Below are 21,458 nucleotides of genomic sequence, written 5' to 3'. Positions count from 1 at the left end.
CTTCTTCCTCAAAAATTGAGGCTTACAGGTTCTTTTGAAAAAAGTTTTTTTTTTTTCAAAAGAACCGCATCTAAACTGCTTGCTTTTTTGAAAAAAAAAAAATCTTTCGAAAAAGCGATCGGAAGAAGATATGCAAATTACTGCTGAATTTGCATATTTTCTTTCGAAAGAAAAATGTTGTCTAGACACACCCCCAGATGTGGATCATTCTCACTTTCTTGTTTTGAAGCTGTTCCACATTGTATAAATTACTTTTTCATGGGAGCAGGGACTAGAACCTGACTCTCCAGGTAGAGAGTAAGTCTCTTGCTTCCCTTCCCACCTCCAGGGCCTAATGAATATTTAAGTTTACGGAGAAGAGAGACCCACCCAGATCAGCCTCTAAGTCTGGTGGTTAAGCTCTTGCCAATGCTATGAGAGATGTTGATTAAAGTCAAGCACAGGAGGGATTTGAAGTAGGTCTTTCACATCCTGGGTGAGTTCTTAATACCCTGGGCTATTGACGACTGGTTGTACTAGGGATGTGGGGGTATGTCTACACTACCCTCCTATTTCGAAATAGAAGGGTAATGTAGGCATACCGCAATTGCAAATGAAGCCCGGGATTTGAATTTCCCGGGCTTCATTTGCATAAACTGGGCGCCACCATTTTTAAATCCCGGTTGGTTTGAACCCCGTGCCGCGCGGCTACACGCGGCACGAACTAGGTAGTTTGAACTAGGAAGCCTAGTTCGAACTACCTAGTTCGTGCCGCGTGTAGTCGCGCGGCACGGGGTTCGAACCAGCTGGGATTTAAAAATGGCGGCGCCCGGCTTATGCAAATGAAGCCCGGGAAATTGAAATCCCGGGCTTCATTTGCAATTGCGGTATGCCTACATTACCCCACTAGTTCGAACTAGAGGGGTAGTGTAGACATACCCTAAGTGACTAGTCGAGTCCCTACTCGGCTAGTCACTTCTCTAATGGGGGAGCAGGAGCCAGTGCTGCGGGGAACCATCTTAAAAGGCGGTTCCCCCCAGCACTGTCTCTGCAGGGGAGGCAGAGATGCAACGGGGGATTGGGAGTGAGCCTAACAGCTCTTTATTTAAAAAGCAGAGGCGCAGTGTCTGGGACCAGGTCCAAGCCGGGACAACTGAGTCCTGGCTTGCGCCCAGTCCCCTGCTTCACCTCTGCCTTTTAAATGTAGTAAGATCTGCCCAGCTCTTACTACATTTGAAAGGCAGAGCCACAGCGGGTTTAGCTCCCAGGGTCGGGAGCTAACCCTGATATGGCTCCGCAGTTTCCCCCCCTTATCGACTAATATAATAGTAGATGGAAATTGCATCGACTACTCGATTAACTGATTAAATGCAATTTAACATCCTTAGGTTGTACCTCCCTGGTCGGCAACCTTGGGACCTGATTGGTCCTGAACCAGAGAATCTATCAGGCTAGGGGAAGTATGATGCCAGCTCCTCCACTGCTGCTGGGTGCAGGACTCCACTTTGGTGGCAGCAGAGGGGCTGACATTGACTGAGCAGGGACTGGGGGGAGGTGCTTGGGGGAAGAGTCAGGTGGATGAAGAGCCCCCGGCCACGAGCTCTGTGGGGAGTATTTCTCCTCCCCTCCCCCGTTCCCTTTCCTCCCTGACCTTGAGTGTCATCAATGTGCTATTTGCAGCACTCCAGAAGCCCTGTGAGGGCAGGGGAGGAATTGCTGAGTGTGGTACTGGTTTTCCCAGGTAGGGCTCCAGCTGGGAGCAACTGTGGTATGACAGACCATAGGTGTTGACAGACTGGAAGTCTGGATGATAGAGATTCAACCTAAAGTAGGGTTGTGTCTCATCCCCATGATTTTTTTTCATGCGAAAGAGTTGACCTGGCTTACTCACCCCACACTAGAAGGTTCATGGACAAAAATCTCAGGCGGAGATAGATGCTTCCTTCTGGCCAGTCAATAAGGACATTTCTACGTAGAAGGACATAGCTAGAAACCTGCTTTTCAGCTCCGGCAGACAGACTCACTAGCTCTGCTTGAGCAAGCCCAGTAAAAATAGCAGTGTAAACAGGGATGGCATGGGCTAGACACTCAAATACATACCCTGGGGGTCCAGATGGCTTTGTACTTGCCCACAGATGCTTTGTGGGTCTGGGCCCAAGATGCACCCTCGTACTTGGAATTTTAATCCAGGTGGTTACTCATCTTGCTGGCTTCTGAGAATCCCTTTCTTAGGTGCCAAATTCTCACCATAAAATGGTGTGGGAGCTTCTGTCTGTCTTGGGGCTGAGAATTGCACAGGGTGGCAGGGCCCCATCATTGTAATGCATAATGTGTAAACCATCCTAGTCAGGATTTCAGGGATGGTGCAGTGTCTAGGTCAGGGCTAAAAGTTGTCTGAAAAATTGGAGGATCTTCCAGAATAGCTTTCCCCCAGCAATCTGTGGTCCTTGTATTTTGCATGCCCATTTTTCAATGTGTAAACAGAAATGAAAGTAAGCTGGTGCACCCCACTGCCCCACTCTGGCAAGGAGCTGGCCGGCTTGCTGCAGTGGGAGTGGCAGTGCACCCCAGCCAGGCTCCTGGTCTTTCTGCAGACTGCTGTGCTAAGCAGCAGGCAGCCAGGCAGGTTAAGGGGGCTGGCTGGAGGTGTGCATCCCCACCAGGCTGGGACTGCCCCAGCCCTGAACCCCGTGCACTGGGAGCCATTTCAGGAGGGGAACTGCAACAGCACACACCAGGTCACTCATGCTTTTCTTCCTCTTCCCCTGACTATCAGGGAGCTATGGGAAAGTGCACAGCCTGCTGCAATCCTCTCTCCCAACTGCCCAGAGGAGGGGCAGGGGAGGAATGCAGCATGCTGTGCATTGTCCCCTGGCTCCCTGATAGGGGAAGGGAAAGGAGAGCAGCTGGGTTGGGACAGCCCACTGCCCACTCACCTTTTATTCGGTTAACTGGTTAAACATTATGTGGGATTTTACAGCCCTTGAACCCCCACATTCTGCAACCTTGACTCCTTCACCCCACACTCCAGCACCCTGCCCTGAGCCCCTCCTCACACCCCTAATCTGACTCCAGCCCCCCCCTCCAGCCCCACCCCATATCCTGAGCCCCACGCACTTACATTTTGTTACAGGTTCTGTTGTATCTCATCCCCTTATCCCTCTGCCCTTCGGGCCCCCGTACTGCAACACAACAGTAGCTATAAGAAACTTAAAATTACTTTTACCCCTCTGTTCAAATTAAGCAGATGTTGGGTTTTCATTTGCAGAGTAGGGGTATATGCACAGATTTTAAGATCAGGACTGAAAGCTTGCTAGCCCTACATATGGTTTAAAATATCTATAGCAGAGAAGCATTACAGGTCAGAAAAAAACAGGTTAATCTTTGGGTTAGTTCTAAAGGTTAATGGTATATGGACCTTGTATGTATGTGTGGCATTAGCCTCCTCTATAAAACAGGTGCTCAAATCTTATGGTGATGAACAAAGCATAATAATTTCTGTGGATGTTCACTTGTACAGCATAATTTATTTGCTAATTACCAGATTTTAGCTGTCCCTTCTATGAATGCAAGGGGGAGGGTTCAATAGTTTCATTACTGATCCAGATTCCAGGGAACAGTCCCGTATTTAATAGAGAAAAATCAATGCCTCATTAAGATAAAAGAACAAAAATCCTTTTGAAATAAGTACCTTAGTAAAGTATTGTTCTACAAATAACATCAGTTTAACTTTGGAATCTTTTATTATTTTTTTACCATGTACTGTATAAAGGTTAAGTGGCTCTATAGATGTGATTTCTTTGGGGCCAGGCTATAGTTTGGTGACTTATGTAAGAAAGTCATTTGAAGCTTAAGAAGTGGACTGCAAATTTGTGTACACAAACAAATTGGCTGCTTATTTCATTCAGTCCCACAAGGGAGGAAAAATAATTAGGATACAGGCTACAAACGCTGGTCAGAAAATTGCCTTTTAGGTAACCGTCTTATGTTCATTTGGTAAACATAAATAAATCATCATCTACAGATTACCATATGCAAACAAAAAGAGGGGAGAATATCTAATTCTTGTTTCTCTAAATCTCTTTTGACTTTGCAACATACCAGAAACAGTCTTAATATTCCAGTATTATACCATCTAATTGCATAATGCCGACAGGAATATACCGATTCCTCAAGGGGATCTGAGTTTTAATCCAGTCATATTAATCTTCCCTTGAAACAGCAGAAGTAATTTAAACACTCTTTCTGTCTAGTTACAAAATAATCCATTTGGAAAATTGAATTGTGTAATTTGTAATTGTTTTCCAAGCTCGCTAATGCAAAACTATATTGGTAGCAAATTAAACATTTAAAGTATGATCGCTCTGCTAATCACTGGCTGTTAAGCATTTATTTTAATGAATACTTTCATTTTATTCATAATAAGAGTCTGGTCTGAGACTTAAAGATTGGCAGGGCACTTTTGGTGTCTTTATTGGAATATCATACATTAAGATTTATCAGGCATATTGTGGTGTAAAATATATGTGCCATTCCTTACTGTGAAACGACAAGTAATATAAAACTGGTAGCCAGTGGTTATGGATCTGAAGCATAGCTTGAGTGAACACATGAACCAAGGGACTAGTTCTGAGAATGATAGAGTTGGTGATATGTTACTAGTAAATCCAGTCTCAAAATTCAATAGGTGGTTTTAGCCTTAAGCCTTCTACAAGCCAGAACTGGAAGCTTTATGAAATATAATGTAATTTTTGTCAGATTTCAGTCCCTAACAGCCTTATGTGCATGAAGTTTTGCACAAGCAAATGTAGAATCTAATGACTGATAATTTGCCTTTTTAAGAAAGGTGCGGTATACGTGGCCCTCTAAAATTTGAAACAGATGCTAGATTGTTAGCAGGTGTTTGTGGCTGCAAAGGCAGATGCAAGTAAGACCTTGTCCACACTACGTAGTGGATCAATGCTGCAGCGATTGATCCATCAGCCATCAATTTATTGTGTCTGCTGTAGACAAAGAAATTGATCTCTGAACGTGCTCCCATCAACACTGGTACTCCACCAAGACAAGAAGAGTAGACATCATTAATGACAGAGTAGCCCCTGCCGACTTTACTGCATGCAAGACAATTTGGGAGTGCATGTATTTTTTGGAAATTTGGACTTAATTTTGAGTTCCTTGGTATTTAGATGCCAAATTTTAGACACACAGACCTGATTTTCAAAGAAGCTAAATAGCTATAATTTCACTAGCTGCAGACAGTCAATACTTTTAAAAAAATTAAGGCCAAGGGGTGAAATCCTGACCCAATTGGAGAATAGAAATAGAATATCCATGGATAGCAATAGAAAATCAATGAATTTCACCCAGGCTACATCTAGACTACATCCCTTTTTCGGAAAAGGGATGTAAATTAGACGTATCGCAATTGCTAATGAAGCAGGGATTTAAATCTCCCGCGCTTCATTAGCATAAAAATGGCTGCTGCTTTTTTTCGGCACGGAGCTTTGTCGGAGAAAAACGCCAGTCTAGACGCTGATCTTTAGAAAAATAAAGCCTTTTCCGAAAGATCTCTTGTCCCTTTTGAAATAAGGGATAAGGGATCTTTGGAAAAGGCTTTATTTTCCACAAGATCAGCATCTAGACTGGCGCTTTTCTCCGACAAAGCTCCGTGCCGAAAAAAAGCAGCAGCCATTTTTATGCTAATGAAGCGTGGGAGATTTAAATCCCCGCTTCATTAGCAATTGCGATACGTCTAATTTACATCCCTTTTCCGAAAAAGGGATGTAGTCTAGACATAGCCCCAGTGTATAAGCAGGATATTTAGAAACAGAAGCCGTAACTGATTTTACAATCACATGCAGTATTGGGCACCATGAAGTTAACAGTGATGAAAGTGAGTGAATAGTACAGAAAATCTTCTCTGCTTTGTGACATGGTATGCTCATAAAGAGCTAATGTGAAAGGAAAAAGGAATCGAATGAAAAAAAATTACTGTTCAAATGGATGAACTTTGGAATTTCAAGCATGAATTGAAGCATACAGAATTGCTATTGAAACATATTGCTCTGCCTTTTGGATTACCACCGTCATGCTTCATAGCGGCATGACCTTTGAGATGAATTGATAATGTCAGTACTTCCCCTCCTCCCCCATCTTCTGTTGTATATTCCTCCCAAACTCCTTAGACATGCTATGCTGAACAACTGAAAACCCGTGTTTAAATCTGTAGACTGGTCTCTCAAAAAAAAATCTTTAATATTTGTATCAAAATAATTCTATTGGAAGCTTTTCAAAGCTTAGTCACCTGACAAGGTTGCTCCTTGCTGGCCTGGGAAGGCCTGTGGAAGAGGGACTACAAATCTACAATAGCACTTAAGCACATGGTTTATTGTAAGTGTGTGCTAATCCCTATTTAAGATGATGAAGGCTGAAATCTTGCATCCAATCTGTTTGCTTTAGATTCTTGCATGGTAGCTCTGGTGTTTGTTCTTTTGTGGCTTCAGCAGAAAGTTCTCTCAATGGCACAGGAGTCCCAGTAGAGGGAAACCACTTGCATATAAGTCCCCTGAGCAGAGTGTTTGCCATTATGGATCCACTCCTTGACACCAGATAGGATTCCCCAGTTCTCTTTCAGTTCAGTTCCACTTCACAATAAATTTTGCCATGTTGCCACTAGGGATGTAAACGACTAGCTGCGTCGACTACTTGCTTCCCTGCCTTTCTTCCTCTGTATCCGAGGCAGCGGGGGGAGGGAAGGGGAGAAGCAAGAAGTCGGTGTTGTGCTTAAAAGCCACTTCCCCCCAGCACCATCTCTGCAGTGTGGGGGTTGGAGGGCAGGGGAGGTTCAGGCCAGGTCCCAGTCCACTCTACCTCTGCATTTTAAATGTAATAAGAGCAAATTGTATCAACTACACGATTAGCCAGTTACCTACTTCACATCCTTAGTGGCCCTTGGCCAGCTGAACTACTCCAATAATATCACTAGAGGAATTACTGGTAGAATGGTTATGCAAATGAAGCTATTTGAAGTAAAGCATCTGGGGCTCCAGCCACTGCTCATGCAGTAGTAGTAGTGGCCAGAAGCACCCCAGGCCCTTTTGAATTGTCAGGCCCTAGGGCAGTTGCCCCCTTTGCCCCTCCTGGCAGCGGGCTTGTGCTTCTTATATTCACCAATAAATGGGGACCGAAAGCTCCTTCTGACCTGCCTCCTGAGTTCTAGGTAAAAAGCTTATGCAGATGATGCAGCTCTGGGGCCATTCTTTCCCTTATTCAGCAACAAATCAGAACAGAGAGCTCCTTGTTCTCTAGAACTTCAGGTCACCATGCTTATATTGATAGTCTTGTTAATATGCATTAGGGAAGCCTCTGTGAAATATCATTAGGGATGTGAATAGGTAACTGGTTATCCAGTAAGCATCAGCCTTATTGGTGATGCTTACGGGCTAACCATTAACCGGTTCCTCGTGAGCAATCCCCCACCCACAGCCTGCGGCGGGCGTAGGGCTGCTCCAGGTGGCAGCTGAGGCCAGGATCTGGCAGCCGACCCCAGTCCCAACATGGGGGCCAGGAGCCAGTAAGCGGCAGCTAGCACTAGCATGGGGCCTGGGAGCAGGAAACCTGCAGGATGGGGGTCACCCCAACCCAGCTGGAGCAGTCCCTCGCCCAGGATTCCACTTATTCAGTTAATCTGTTAAACATCAGGTTAATCTAATGTTTAACCGGTTGACTGATTCATCAGGATTTTATTTCCCTAGTCGTCGTCGTCATGAGCCATTAGGCAATCCTCATGAAATAGTACATTACAAATCAATGGTACTTCCTACACAGTAAGGTAGTGCTTAGAGTGAGTACAGACAGCAGAATCTGGCCTTTATGAAAGTGTACCAAATATCTAGAAAAAGACAACTTTCAAGAAAACTTTGTTCTGGATATGTCAAGTCTAACAGAAATCCTTGAACGAATGCCTATGCCCGCTTTTGGCAGTGGTCTTCCTCTATGGGGTGGTCTTCTACCAACCACAACATGAAGGCTAAATTGTTGCAAGAATGCCATATGGAGTAAATTAGGTTGCTTCACCTGATCAATTTAAATTCTGCAGACCAACACAACACTCTTTTTAACATCAGTCTGGTTAAGTGTTCAGTAACTGGAGCTTGTGAAGGACATTCTACAAAGTCATGCAAGGATAGTCAGTTAGCTTTGTCAAGGGCCAAATTTCTTGGTCAAACTTCAGATGCCAATGAAAATAGTAAGTGCATAAAAAGATTTCAAGGTCCATTTTTTAAGCATCTGGCAGTCCATATTTGGCCTGCGATCCATCTTTTGACTACCCTGAAGTAGAGCAATGTCATTCATACGGAGGTATGCCCAGTGGGGATGACAGCCTCACTTGGTGCTGTCCAGAGCATGTCCCCTGGAGCTCCAGCAGCGATTTAAAGGGCTCAGGCTCACATGTGGCAGCAGCTAGGAGCCCTGTGTCCTTTTGGATCTCCATGTTCAGTGCAGTTATCCCCTTTCCCTCAACCCCATATCAATGGACCTGCCATGACTACCAGGGGAGGCAGGAGCTAAATACAACCTCTGCGTGACCACTAATCTTACACAAATCTTGCACTTCCTCTTTGCTATGGTTGTGAACAATGGGGAAAGCTAAAGCAAGCGTAACGATCCAGGCCACACTGCTTCCCGCGGCTCCCGTTGTCTGGAAATGGCGACTGGAGCCAACGGGAGCTACAAGGCTCCATGGTAAGGGATCTTTTAAGTAAACTAAGTGGCGTGGGCCCGTTAGCGGTTTTCCCAACGTGGGCCCGCAGAACACTTTGAGAAGCACAGCTCTAAATGAATGGCTCAAATGAAACCTTTTCTCTTGGTCCTGTTGCTACTTCTGCTGCACTTGTTTGCTCTTTCCCATGTACTTCATAGGAGTGCTTCCTGCGTTGGTGTGAATGATGCTTCCTGGAGAGAGAATTCCACCGTTCCTGTGATATAAATCTGTTTTTAGTGGGTTTCACTGGAGCTTGCACACAGAATATGAGACAGAATATGGCTCCATCATTTAGAATCTTCAAGTTCATCTGAAAGCCTGATTCAGGTCAAGATGGCTGCTTCTTAAGTGTGCTCCTGGGCTCATTCTCTTTGTTCTTTTCAGCTTGGCTTAATGCTTTTCTCTTCTCTCCTCTGTTCAGTAGTCATTATTCAAGGCTCCTAATGAGAACTCCAAATTGCTCTTTTTCAGGTCACAGAACTCAATAATGTAAAGAATATCTCACGACTGCCCAAAAGCACGAAGAAACATGCTGTAGGCATTTATTTTAATGATGACACCTCCAAAACCTTTGCATGTGAATCAGGTGGGTAAGCTGGCACGGTATATTAAAAAACACTGGAATGTTAATTGTGAATTATAAATCTATTGTACCTACACACAGATTTTCTGGGCATTTATACAGAACTCGAGGCAGATGAGTGGTGCAAAGTGCTGCAGATGGAATGCCTAGGAACGCGAATTAATGACATAAGCCTTGGAGAGCCTGACTTGTTGGCAAGTGGGGTAGAAAGGGAGCAAAATGGTATGTATACAAATATTGAACTTAGTGTTTACAGCATTTTAGAATATAATTCCTACCCTGAGTGCGTGGTTCAATTACTGAAATGTTTGGGCCATGCACATAGAAACCAGAAACATACTCAAGCTTTTACAACCTGGTGCCCTCCCAAGTCCCCCACCCTCCACACTGTTCCTGATTTTTATTAGCATTAATCTGTTCTGCTACTCTGACACTGATCTAGATTTTAGAAACATTCTGGTTAGATTTTCAGGCAAATTAGGTGCTTTGTAAACTCTTTTGGGGGCAGAGAATGCATTTTGGTTCTGCATTAAGAAAGTCCCAACCCAGATAAGGTCCCAGTCCATGACTGTGGCTCCTAGGCAGAAATGGAAATGATAACTCCTGCAACAAAAATAATAAATAATAATTGCATACATAATCTGAGCTCAAGGATTTTATGTGCAAATGGAAATCAGTTAATTGTATGCTCACAGGGGATTTCCATGATTTAATTACTGCACACAATTTCACTAACTGCATGGAAAATATAGTTGTGAATTCCTTTTGTGCGGGCACATGCATATACCCAAACACTTTGAAAATACACTCCTCCTTGAGGAGCATAGGCTGGAATTTCTCCTCCTTTCAAGCAGCCCTAATTATTAGCTTATTTCCACTCATATCTGTATACTGGCCAAACTTACTCATAGTCGGATGAACCTAAAAGAGTTAATTTTTAAAAGCTTAGACCAGTGGTCTCCAATCTTTTTAACCACAAGATCACTTTTTGGATTTAAGTGCAATGTAAGATCTACCTCAAACCCAAATATTCCTGTCCTGTTTCCTTCCCGCCTGTTCTTTGAGGCCCTGCACCTGCTCCACCCCTTCTCCAAGGCCTCACACTGCTCACTCCATCTGCTTTACTCCCCCATCTTCTGTCACTTTCATCAGGCTGGGGTAAGGGGTTGGGGGGCAGGCTCTTGTGTCAAGGGGTTCGGCGTGTGAGAGGGGCTCCGGGCTTAGCCCAGGGCAGTGGATTGGAGTCTAGGAGTGGGGTTCAGGGGGCAAACTCTAGGAAGGAGTTTGGGTGCAGGGGACTCATGTCTGAGGCAGGAGGAGGTTCAAGGTTGGGATGGGTTCAGGAAGCAGGCTTTGACTGGGCACCATTTGAGATGGCTTCCAGGCGGTGGAGCAGTGGGGTTAAGGCAGGCTTACTCCTGCCCGGGCCCTGCACCGCTCCTGAAAGCAGGTGGCATGTACAGCAATGGCTCAATGTGCTGCCCCTCATCTACCGGCACTGACCTCACAACTTCTATTGGCCATGGTTCCCCGTTACTGATCAATGGGAGCTGCAGGAGTGGTGTCTGCAAGCAAGGACGGCATGTGGAGAACCCCTGCTCTGCCTTTCTCAGGGGCTACAGGAACATGCCAACCACTTCCAGGAGCAGCAATTATCATCAGGATAATGACTCCAGCTATGACAGGTTCAGCATTTTAGAACTCGCTAGTCAAATAATTAAATTTAAACGTGAAAGAGAAATGAAAATGATGAAATGCACAGACCAGTCAAAACCCCAAAATAACCCACTCTGCAAGCAGTAAAAGAAGTAACAACAACATGTGTTGGGTTGGGAGATGAGAGCGAAGGACTGTGTGTGTTTGTGAGAGTGACAGAGATTAGCATTGCCAAGCTCCCTCCATCCCCTTCTCTCTGTGTGGAGATAGGGTACAGGAGTGGGGGGAGAAGAGACACCCTGACATCAGCGCCCCCCTCTTCTCCCTCCCACACCCTGCACAACAAGCAAGAGGCTCCCGGGGGGGGGGGGGTGCAGCTCCAAGGCAGTGGACAGGAGCAGCATGACAGTGGGGGAAGGGGCAGCTGACGTGCCAGCTTGATAGCTTCCCGTCCAAACCAGTCAGGATCACATGCCAGAGGCTCCAAGATCTACTGGTAGATCCCAATCTACTGGTTGGTGACCACTGGCTTAGATTGTCCTTTCACCTGAAGAAAATCTGGAATTCCTTTTAGCAGGATTTTTTCCCGTCTTTTAAAAAAAATCAGATTTCAGAGTTAAAAATCTAAATCTGTTTCATTCGATTGTCTAAGTGCAATTCAACTGGCTTAAACAGAATTATATAATCACAGCACATATGTAACAGGGTGGAGAATCAGATTCTAAACCTCTAAAATACTATCCTTGCTTGAAATTGAATATTTATTAATGTTTATATATTGATTGTATTCTTTAACATGTTAATTAAACATATTGATATCCAGATTTACTTGCAACTTTCCTCTATTGATTCTGATTGTTACTCATTTTCATTCAGTCCAAAATATATGCACCAAGTCAAATGAATAAAAAAGGTGGTGAATGAGAAGAGACCAGTTTGACAAGCAACTGAGGAGCTTTGGATAATTCCATGTCTATGAGAAGTAGACTGAAGGAATCCTCTTTCCAAATTGCATTTATATAGACTTTTAAGCAATGATGAACATACATTAGAGACTTATTAAATGCAGACTTGTATTGCATTTCAACTATTCTTGTGACTTTTTATAATACAACCATAATTATTAGAAGAGAAGTTCATTACTATAGTTCTTCACAATAACATACATATTCTGAATGTAAGGTCTGAATAAATAGGCTTTGATCTCTCCTAATAAAAAGCCTATTTGGGTAGAGAATGCTGAATCTTCTTTGCAATCCTAACTGGGGCTACAGGGGATAGCCGAGTTAGTCTGTTACAGAAAAAAACAACAAATGGTCTAGTAGCACTTTATAGACTAACAAAACAGGTAGATGGTATCACGAGCTTTCATGGGCACAGCCCACTTCTTCAGATGACTGGAGTCATCTGAAGAAGTGGGTGATGCCCGCAAAAGCTCGTGATGCCATCTACCTGTTCTGTTAGTCTATAAAGTGCTACCAGACCATTTGTTGTTTTTAACTAGGGCTAGTGCATTGGAGAGTTTCACAGCTCCCCCTGAAAGCCATAGGTAGCTAGTGTTGTCAGTGATAGAGATGCAGCCGTGTTAGTCTGGTCTAGCTAAAACAAAAGACAGAACTATGTAGCACTTTAAAGACTAACAAGATGGTTTATTAGGTGATGAGCTTTCGTGGGTCAGACCCACTTCCTCAGATCAATTTGTGGAAGAAAATTGGCACGACCATATATACCAAAGTGATACAATCAAAAAAAGTGAACACATATAACTGACAAATCAAATTTTAGAACAGAGTGGGGGGTGAGGAGGGAAGATAGTGTCTGTGAGGTAATTACATTGGGGTGATAATTGGGGAAGCTATCTTTGTAATGGGTGAGATAATTAGCATCTTTGTTGAGACCCATACATAAAGTGTCAAATTTAAGCAGTGAACTTGTTGTCAGTGAACTTGTGTAGGTCTGGATCCATCAGCCATATCCCAGACACTTCCCAGGCCAATATTCCCTCTATTTTTTTTCCATCCATTCTCAGAATAAATGTTATGTGACCGAGGCATGTATGAATGTACACCCCCAATAGAAATGCATGCTACCAGCTGTGGGTGCTCTGCTAATCAGCTAGGTAACATTTGAATCTCTCCTGAGTAACTGCCCAAGTGATCAGCTTACAGGGAACACTGCTCCAGGCTATACCAGACCTCACCTCCCAGGTCGCTGGAGAGTGTAGTTGTGTGACATTCAGAGAGCTGTTAAATTCCACTATGTGGCTTCTCTATGGTTTCTTACCCTTTCAACCCCACATGTTGAATCTTGACAGCTTGAACTTTCTCCTTTGGTGTTTGGAGGTCAAAGCTAGACAAATTCAGACTGAAAAAGAAAAGTGTGGGGTGTGGTTTTTTTCTTAATAATGAGAGAAATTAACCACTGGCACAATGTAACAAGTTTCATGGTGGATTCTCCATCACTACTGATTTTTAAATCCAGATGGGACTTTTTTTTTTTTCAAAAAGATCTCCCCTAGGAATTATTTTGGGGACATTTTTCAGACTGTTATGCAGGAGTGCAGACTAGAAGTTCATAGTGATCCCCTTTGGCCTTGGAATCTATGATGCTATTAGGCCCTTCCTACATAATATGCAGTAAAATACACACTTGCCCCAAAGAGCTTGAATCCTCATTTGCTTTATAAGGTGGTCATGCTGATAACATTTCATTGACTTTTAAGAGGCCACTGCAATGTACTGTTCTTATGGTGTTTAAATGGCTTCACTATATAGGCCAGGAATGGGCAACAAGAAGTCTGCGGGCTGGACATGGTTGACCAGGGTTAGCCAGTGGCAGGCCACCAGATACTTTTTTTTGCCTGCACTTTGGCTCCCCTTAGCTGTGGATCGCTATTCTTGGCCAATGGGAGCTGCAGGCCATTCTAGTGAATGGTATCCTGCCCATGAGTCGCTTATTGCTACTTCTGCAGAGCTGGCACAGTCTGCTGAGGGAACATACGAAAATGCATGCAGCCAAACGTTTATCATCACTGACGGAGCAGGAGACCTGTCAGGACGCCACATCAGTCAATCCTGAGTTTACTGTATCGTTGTCCTGAATAACTACACTTGTTACAGGCAGTAAACTGCCTATACATTTTATAAACAGATGCAATCAATTGAGGGAAGCGAGTTTTTATCCTTGGAGTAATTGCTAAAAGTGGCCATATATCTTGGTAATTCTGAATACAAGAAAAAATGTAAAACCCTATAATGTCTTCAACATATAACTTAGAGACTTTAGATCAACCTTTTGTTTTTCTTACAGAAAGATTCAATGTATATTTGATGCCATCCCCCAATTTAGATGTGCATGGGGAATGCACCTTGCAGATAACATTTGAGCATATCTGTCTTTGGGATATCCAAAATCCCAGAGTAAAACTCATCTCTTGGCCATTAAGTGCCCTCCGACGGTATGGACGAGACCCGACTTGGTTTACGTTTGAAGCAGGGAGGTGAGTTTGGTTTGCTATTATGCTATAAGCTGTTTTCATAAGGGCAGAGGGGTTAATTGTATGTGGTACTTATGAGCTTCCCCACCTCATACTGAAGTGAACGAGTGTGTACGGTCACGAAAAACCTTACAGAGAGTGTTCCACACATTGTGCAGAAAACAGTTCATAGTTCATCCTTTTGATATGGATAGTTTTAAGTTGCAGCTTAAAAAAGAACACATTTTTCATACTGATTCTAGTTTTTACTGTGTAGTTATTTTTAATAAATGTTGTACAAAAGCACAGAGAATTGGCTGGACAGATTTTAAAGATGGAGATGAATATCATACTCTGCCAGTAATTTGTACAACATAAAGATTGACCCTTGGGCACTATGTTGAATTAAGAGTTGTATGTGAGTCTATCCCCAAAAGAAGTGAATCTTCAATTTCAGTGCTTTTCAATGTCAAGCAATTCCCTACAGCAAATGAAAACGAATGTTGAAAGGCTGTATAATTTTTTTGACAAATGAATTTTGAAGGAATTCAGCTGAAACTCTGTGTTTTGGAGGGACTCTACCTAAGTTTTAATGAGCTCCAGCACTTCTGAGGCTTAACTTACAGATTCTCTTACCAAGCTAAATAGTTGAATGATTTAGAAAGTGATGCTGATATAGCAATTTATATAATTAGGGGAAAATAAAGGGTTAAAAGAGAAGTGTCATAATAAAACATAGAAATTAGAAATGGAAAAGACATTAGAATATAAAATTCCATCTCCCCATAAGAGAGCCCTGATAAAGAGGATATATTTGCTATTGTACTGATAACTTCTTCCTTAACAATAAGACATGAAGATGTAATTATGAGTTACTAATGGATCTACTAGTTACATGTACAAGTATTTTAAGTTGAAGCAAACTCTGCTCCCAAAACTTTTCTGAAATTCTGTGCAATTAGGGAGAACTACTTAGTGGAATCAGGATCTGCGATGCGGTTGCAAGTCGGTGTTAGTGTTAAAATGCCATTTTAGTTCCTGTTAGAACCTTATGTTTTATACTATGGTGGATATTTCATTTGCAGACCTGAAAGAGCAAAAATCTGAAGAGAAATGGTTTGGTAACTTCACACAAGTCCCAGAGGAAATTTTGTGCTCTCTTATAGTGGTTCAAATAATATAAGCCTAATTACTTACATTTTCATTAAATTTTCATATTGGTCTCCTCAATTAAAGTTCAAACCCACCAGTGCATGTGGAGGTAACATTTCTCCTCTTAGTATCTATTGTGGTCGGAAGCAGACGCGTGGCTTCCTCTAAACAACACTTTCCTATTTCTAATATCGTCTTTAATAAATCTAAACCGATAAACACAATAATTTAGTTCAATAATTTAGATTCTAGACAGAAGCTGTGTCTCACAGCTGAATCAAACCCTTTCAAGCATAGGTAGTTTGATATTGGAATACACAAAGGATCTGATTCTGTAATATTTATATTGAGAGGCAATTAGGTGCATAAGTAAATACTGCTCCACAAATATGAGTTATAGAATCTAGCTTGTATGTTTCTAATAACGATGAGCAATTGTTATATCCTATTCCAGTGGTTTGTATATATGCGTATAAAATTGTATCTAAATCCATGTGCTGTATTGGAAACAGTCGTTTGTTATTTTTATTACCTTTTGCTTTGATAACACTTTTTTTACAGCAGTACTGCCAAACACATACTTTACAAATCACCCTGAAGAAATGAAAATCTCACATTTGGATCATTTCTGTTCTTGCTTTGGCAGGATGTGTGACACTGGGGAAGGACTATTCATCTTTCAGACAAGAGATGGGGAAGCGATTTATCAGAAGGTTCACTCAGCTGCTTTGGCCATAGCAGAACAACACGAGCGCTTACTGCAGAGTGTGAAAAATTCAGTGGTATGATTGTTAGTTGTGCTTGTCATCATTAATGTTGCCACCACTCAACATTAATGCTAACACAGTCCATAGACCACCACCTTGAGCAAGGGTGGGAAATAATTTTTTATGGGGGGGGAGGACTTCAAGAATTTAGTAAGTGGTCAAGGGCTGTACTCTTCCATTATATTAATGGAGGAGATGCAGGGGTCTGGGATGGAGGATGGGTGCAGAGAGGAGCTTGGGATAAGGGATTAGGGTGTGGGATTTGGGAGGGAATTTGGGTGAAGGAGGAGATTGTGATCTGGGTCAGGGGAGTGGGGTACAGGGTCTGGGAGAAGTATGGGCACATGAGAGGCTTCTGGCCTGGGGGGAGAGGTGTAGGAGGAGGGAGCATAGGATCTGGGAGGGAGTGGTAATCTGGGGCAGGAGGGGGTGGAGGGATTTGGGTTGTGACCAGGGACAGCAGAGTGGGGTGCAAGGTCTGGGAAGGGTGTAGGAGGGGATGCAGGGTTTGGGAAGGTGTATGGGGTACATGGGGTAGGGATTCAGGAGGAGGACAGAGGGTTGGGGGAGGGACAGGCTCAGGTGCCAGAAGCAGGCGCTGGCTGGGAGATGCTTACCTGGGCAGCTCCCAGCCAGCAGCCCAGCAGGTTCCTTAGCCAGGGTCCCTGCCTTCCACGTGTATGTACTCAGAGCAGCTGAAGGGGCATGTTTGCTGCTGTAAACTCTGTGACCCCAGAGGATGAGGGAGGAGGGGCACTTCACATACGGCCTGTCTTATAAACAGGAAGTTGCTATTGGCCAAAATTGGCCAGTGGAAGTTACTGGGGATGGGGGCATCATAAAAGGTTCTCGCCTTCTCCCCTAGTTCTCAGCATTCAGAGATGCCCATATGGCCCCACAGCCGGCTTTACTGAGTGCTGAGTGGGGGCAGGGCACACAGGGAACTGGCTGAGGCTTTTTCAGGCAGGAGCTGCGCGCAGACCATATTTTCCTCAGCCCTGTTCTTGAGCGTCATCTTAATTTTTTGCTTACAGATATTACATAGCTTGAGGGTATGGCGATTTACTTCTTTTTCTAGTTAAGGTGTTATTGTGTTCAGTTCTGACTAAATTTAGCACTTGGGATTTCTAAAGTAGTAAATAATTCTGATTTCTTTTCTAAATAACTGAAAGGAGAGAAGTTTCTGCATTATATTCCTTGATTGCCTTACTTGTAAACCATCAGTGGTGTAAATTGTACAGAAAAGATGGCTGCATCCTGTAGGCACATGTTTTCCATTCTTATTAGCTTCCCATTATTTATCAGCAACTGGAGTAGTTTATTTGGAAGTGTTTGTCATCAATTGAATTCCAAAATATTGTGGCTGGCTCATGGTTTTCCATTTATTAATTGATGTTTACACTTCGAGAATAATTTAGAAAGTGTCATATGTTGTTTTAAACCAAACTGCCTGGTTTGTTAGGGAGAAACAAATATTGGCCTAGAGTTTCAAAAGATCTCTGCTTCCTGGGGTTGTAAAATGCTTTAATCCTGACTTCTGACCTGTTTTTTGAGATTTACAAAACTAGAGAAATTAGCCCGATAGGGACCCAAGAACTGGCATACTAGATCAGACCAGTGGCATATCTAGTCTACTGTCCTGTCTCAGAGAGCATGCTGTCTAAAGCAGTGGTTACCAACCTTTTTTTATACCGGGAATCAGTAAACCCATTCACAAACTTTTGGCGGACTAGTAATGCTTTATTTGCATATTCATTGTGCAAATAATGAATATTCCAACATGCAAATAAAATTATACCGGTTCACGGTATCAAAAGCCCCGGCCTCCAGAGCCAGCCCTAAACTCTAGAGCCCCTTACCCCTGCACTACCGCCCAGAGCCAGCTACTGACCCCAGAGACCTCTGCACCCCCCCCCCCCCAGTGCCAGCCTCTTGCCTTCAAAGTCCCCTAGTGCCAGCCTCCCATCCCAGATGCCTCAGTGCCAGTCTCCTGATTCCAGAGCCCCACTGCACCCAATCCCCTCGTGTTCCCCCATGCCAGCCCCTAGTCCCCAATATTAGCCTTGTCTCCAGTGCCAGCCCTGCCCCCTAACCTCCTCACTATTAGCCCCACTCCCAGACCCCCCCAGTGCCAGCTCCCCATCCTGGATATCACAGTGCCCCTCAGTGTCAGCCCACCCACCTTTTAGAGCCTCCCAGCACTAGACCCACCCCCACTGCCCTCTTCACCCCAGCCTGCCTCCCCCCACCATGCCCTGCTGCTGCCTCCCAGCCACCAGCTGAGTGCAGAGCGCTTCTCTGCTCGGCGGGAGGACTGTGAGGAGCCCACAGGATGCCTGGCTCCTGCTAAGCGCCACCGCAGCCAAACTCTATGTGATGCTTGGCCCCAGCTGAGCGCAGCTGCAGGGCTTGGCTAGGGTCAAGCACCACGTGGAGCCCGGGCGCTGCGGGTCTCAGTAGGGGCCTGGCTACTTATTGCCCACCCCTGGTTTAGACATTTATAAAGCATACTTATCCTTCCTAATGTAAACATGGATGGCATTATTATCCATATTAACGGCTAATCCTTTTCAGAACCCTTCTGAGCTCTTAGTCCAAGCTGGAAGTTCTCAAACTTCATTGCATCGTGAACCCCTTCTGACAGCAAAAGAGTGGAATGAAGCCTTAACCTTCCAGCCATGTAATGGGACCCAGAGTCTAAGCACTTCAATCTCACATTGGGTGCCTGTAACCTAGTCCTTGGGCTTTGGCTTCACCCCCCGGGCAATGGGGCTCCGGGCTTTGGTTTCAACACTGCATGATGAAGTTTAGGCTTAGGTTCCAGGCCCCAGCAAGCTTAATGCCAGCCCTGGGAACCCCATTAAAATGAAGTCATCATGACTCACTTTGGGGTCCCCATCCACAGTTTGAGAACCACTGGTCTAAGTGATATATTATGGTGGTGAGTAATTGGTTGAAATAAAATGAAAACCATTCTCTGAAATTTCCTCTAAAGATGGCCACTTTTGGAAAATTAATATATTGAATTAATATTCCCCCTCTTCCTTTCCTCCTTTAAAAAAAATCTCTGGTAGTTTTTTTGTTTGTTTCTTTGTTTGTTGTTCTTCTGAATGTGGGCCAGGAATTGGAATCAGAGTTGTAAAAAAACAAAGCTAGAGAGGCTGATCTCATGGTAATTCCATCTCACCCAGAATGAGGAAAAACTAGAAATCCTGAAAGGAAAAAGAATAACTGTTCTCTTAAATTGTCAAGCCTAATTTTGCAGATTTGGATAATTGAGCTAAACTTCAGTCAAGCACCCAAGTTAAGAAATAGTTCATTGCTATAGATTGCAAATCTTTGGGGGCGGGAGATAGGGTGAGTCTACTAAAACAAAATGTAATACTATATATTGTTTCACCTAAATAGGTCCAGTAATAGAACAGTCACTTGTTTCCAGTATATTAATTTGTAGCTAATATTTACACTTCACAGATAGTATTACTGAAGTAGTTTTTCTAGATTTTCTGCCTTGTATTCACATTTGCTTAATCAGCATTGTGTGATCATCTTGTAGGTTAGGAATACAAGGACATTTTTATTAAGAAGTTGAAGGCAAGATTCTTCTGTTGGATCCACATGGTGTTGGCTGACTTCTTATATATTCAGTGTCATGCTGTCAATAGGAGATTCACTGTTGTGCTATCGTAGCACAGGATGCAGCATGCCAAGCCAAGTGCAACTGTAAAACCTCTGCTCCTTCGGAAGCCTTGAAAATTTAGCAATTTCCAATGCAACCTTCAGTTAGGCTAAGTTTGGGTAGGACATGTCAAGGACACACTTTGCTTTTCTGCCTCCACAAATGTATTGAGGTGAGGTACAGTATCTTCCACTGGTGCATTTCTTAGAGCTGTATTGATGACTTTGTGATGGTTAAAACAATAAGTTATTTTCAGGTCTTCAACAGCAATGTCATCCTTTCATCATGGGGGGAGGGGGGGATAAAATGGTGAGAATTAATTTGTTTATCCTGACTTAGCAGCTATTTTACTGATGTAACAGAGCCACTCACCTCTCAACTAAACAGATTAAAAATAGCCTGGCATGGCTCATACACCACCTTGGAAACAAGGACTAGTGTTGGAAGAGATTGAGGCTTTTGTCTATACTTGCAAGCTTTGTTGAGGAAAAGTGCCTTTTGGTGACAGAGCTGTGTGAGTGTTCAAACTGCAATGCGACTTCCGTCAGGGGAAAAAAGGGCATTTTCACTGACAAATGTACAGTTCCACAAGAGACTCCCACTACCCTGCGTTGTCGACAAACATGCAATTTAGTCACCTCCAGGTGTTTTGTCTCTGATTCTGGCATCCAGGAAGTTCCCCATAATTCTCAATCAGATGCTCTGGTCAGCAGTCTAAACTCTGCTGCCATGCAGCCAGGTGACCAGCTACCTGCCCCTCCCCTTTGCAAGTCTAGCAAAATTTAAATCGTATTTCCTGCTGGCTTTTCTGTGTGAGTTCATTGGAGAGGATAGTGACTGGTTTCATCCACGTGGTGTTTGAGGCAGTTGATGTAATGTTTGAGGTGCAACATACAAGGCTGACCTTAGAAGTCATGGTGGCCTACGCAGCCTGAACACCTGGACCTCTTCCCGCTCCCCGTGGGTTGGCTCAATGTGCAGTGGTTTTATGGCATCTTTCCAGGTGCCTGTGCCTGGTCATCATACCAAACGCTCTCCCATCTGGACCACCATGCAGCTGTCAGATCTGATCTGTGTATGGGGAGAGGAGTCTGTCCAGTCCCATCTGCAAGTGACCCATAGGAACTGGGACATGTACGGATACACTTTTCGATTCTTGTGTGAAAAGGGGTGTGACAGGACATGCAGTGCAAAGCGAAGATTAAAGACCTGAGACAAGCTTGTCATCAGGCCCATGAAGCAAAACAATGCTCCAGTGCTTCACTGAAGACCTGACATTTCTATAAAGAGCTGGACGTTATCGCGGCAGTGACCCCACCTCTACACTAAGAACCATGTGGATACTTTGGAGGACACAGAGGCAGTAGGCAGAGGGCCTAAGCCAGAGGATAAAATGGCAGATG

At 43.8% G+C, this 21,458-nt stretch overlaps 1 protein-coding gene across 2 annotated transcripts in view; it reads left to right on the top strand.

Annotated features, from left to right (window-relative positions):
- Positions 1–21,458, top strand: part of DOK5 (docking protein 5) — a 111,823-nt gene that overhangs the window by 69,156 nt on the left and 21,209 nt on the right. The window contains exons 3-6 of one of the 2 annotated variants that reach the window (XM_014579313.4): positions 9,215–9,329; positions 9,408–9,548; positions 14,292–14,481; positions 16,256–16,391. In XM_014579313.4, coding sequence (XP_014434799.3) covers positions 9,215–9,329; positions 9,408–9,548; positions 14,292–14,481; positions 16,256–16,391 — 582 coding nt within the window. The remainder of the gene's footprint in view (positions 1–9,214; positions 9,330–9,407; positions 9,549–14,291; positions 14,482–16,255; positions 16,392–21,458) is intronic. The other variant, XM_006134664.5, reaches the window with a different exon arrangement.

This window comes from Pelodiscus sinensis, chromosome 17 (genome assembly GCF_052426305.1).
Source record: "Pelodiscus sinensis isolate ZL-2025 chromosome 17, ASM5242630v1, whole genome shotgun sequence".
In the NCBI taxonomy this organism is placed as follows: domain Eukaryota; kingdom Metazoa; phylum Chordata; order Testudines; family Trionychidae; genus Pelodiscus; species Pelodiscus sinensis.
This window is presented reverse-complemented; position numbering and strand designations above follow the sequence as displayed.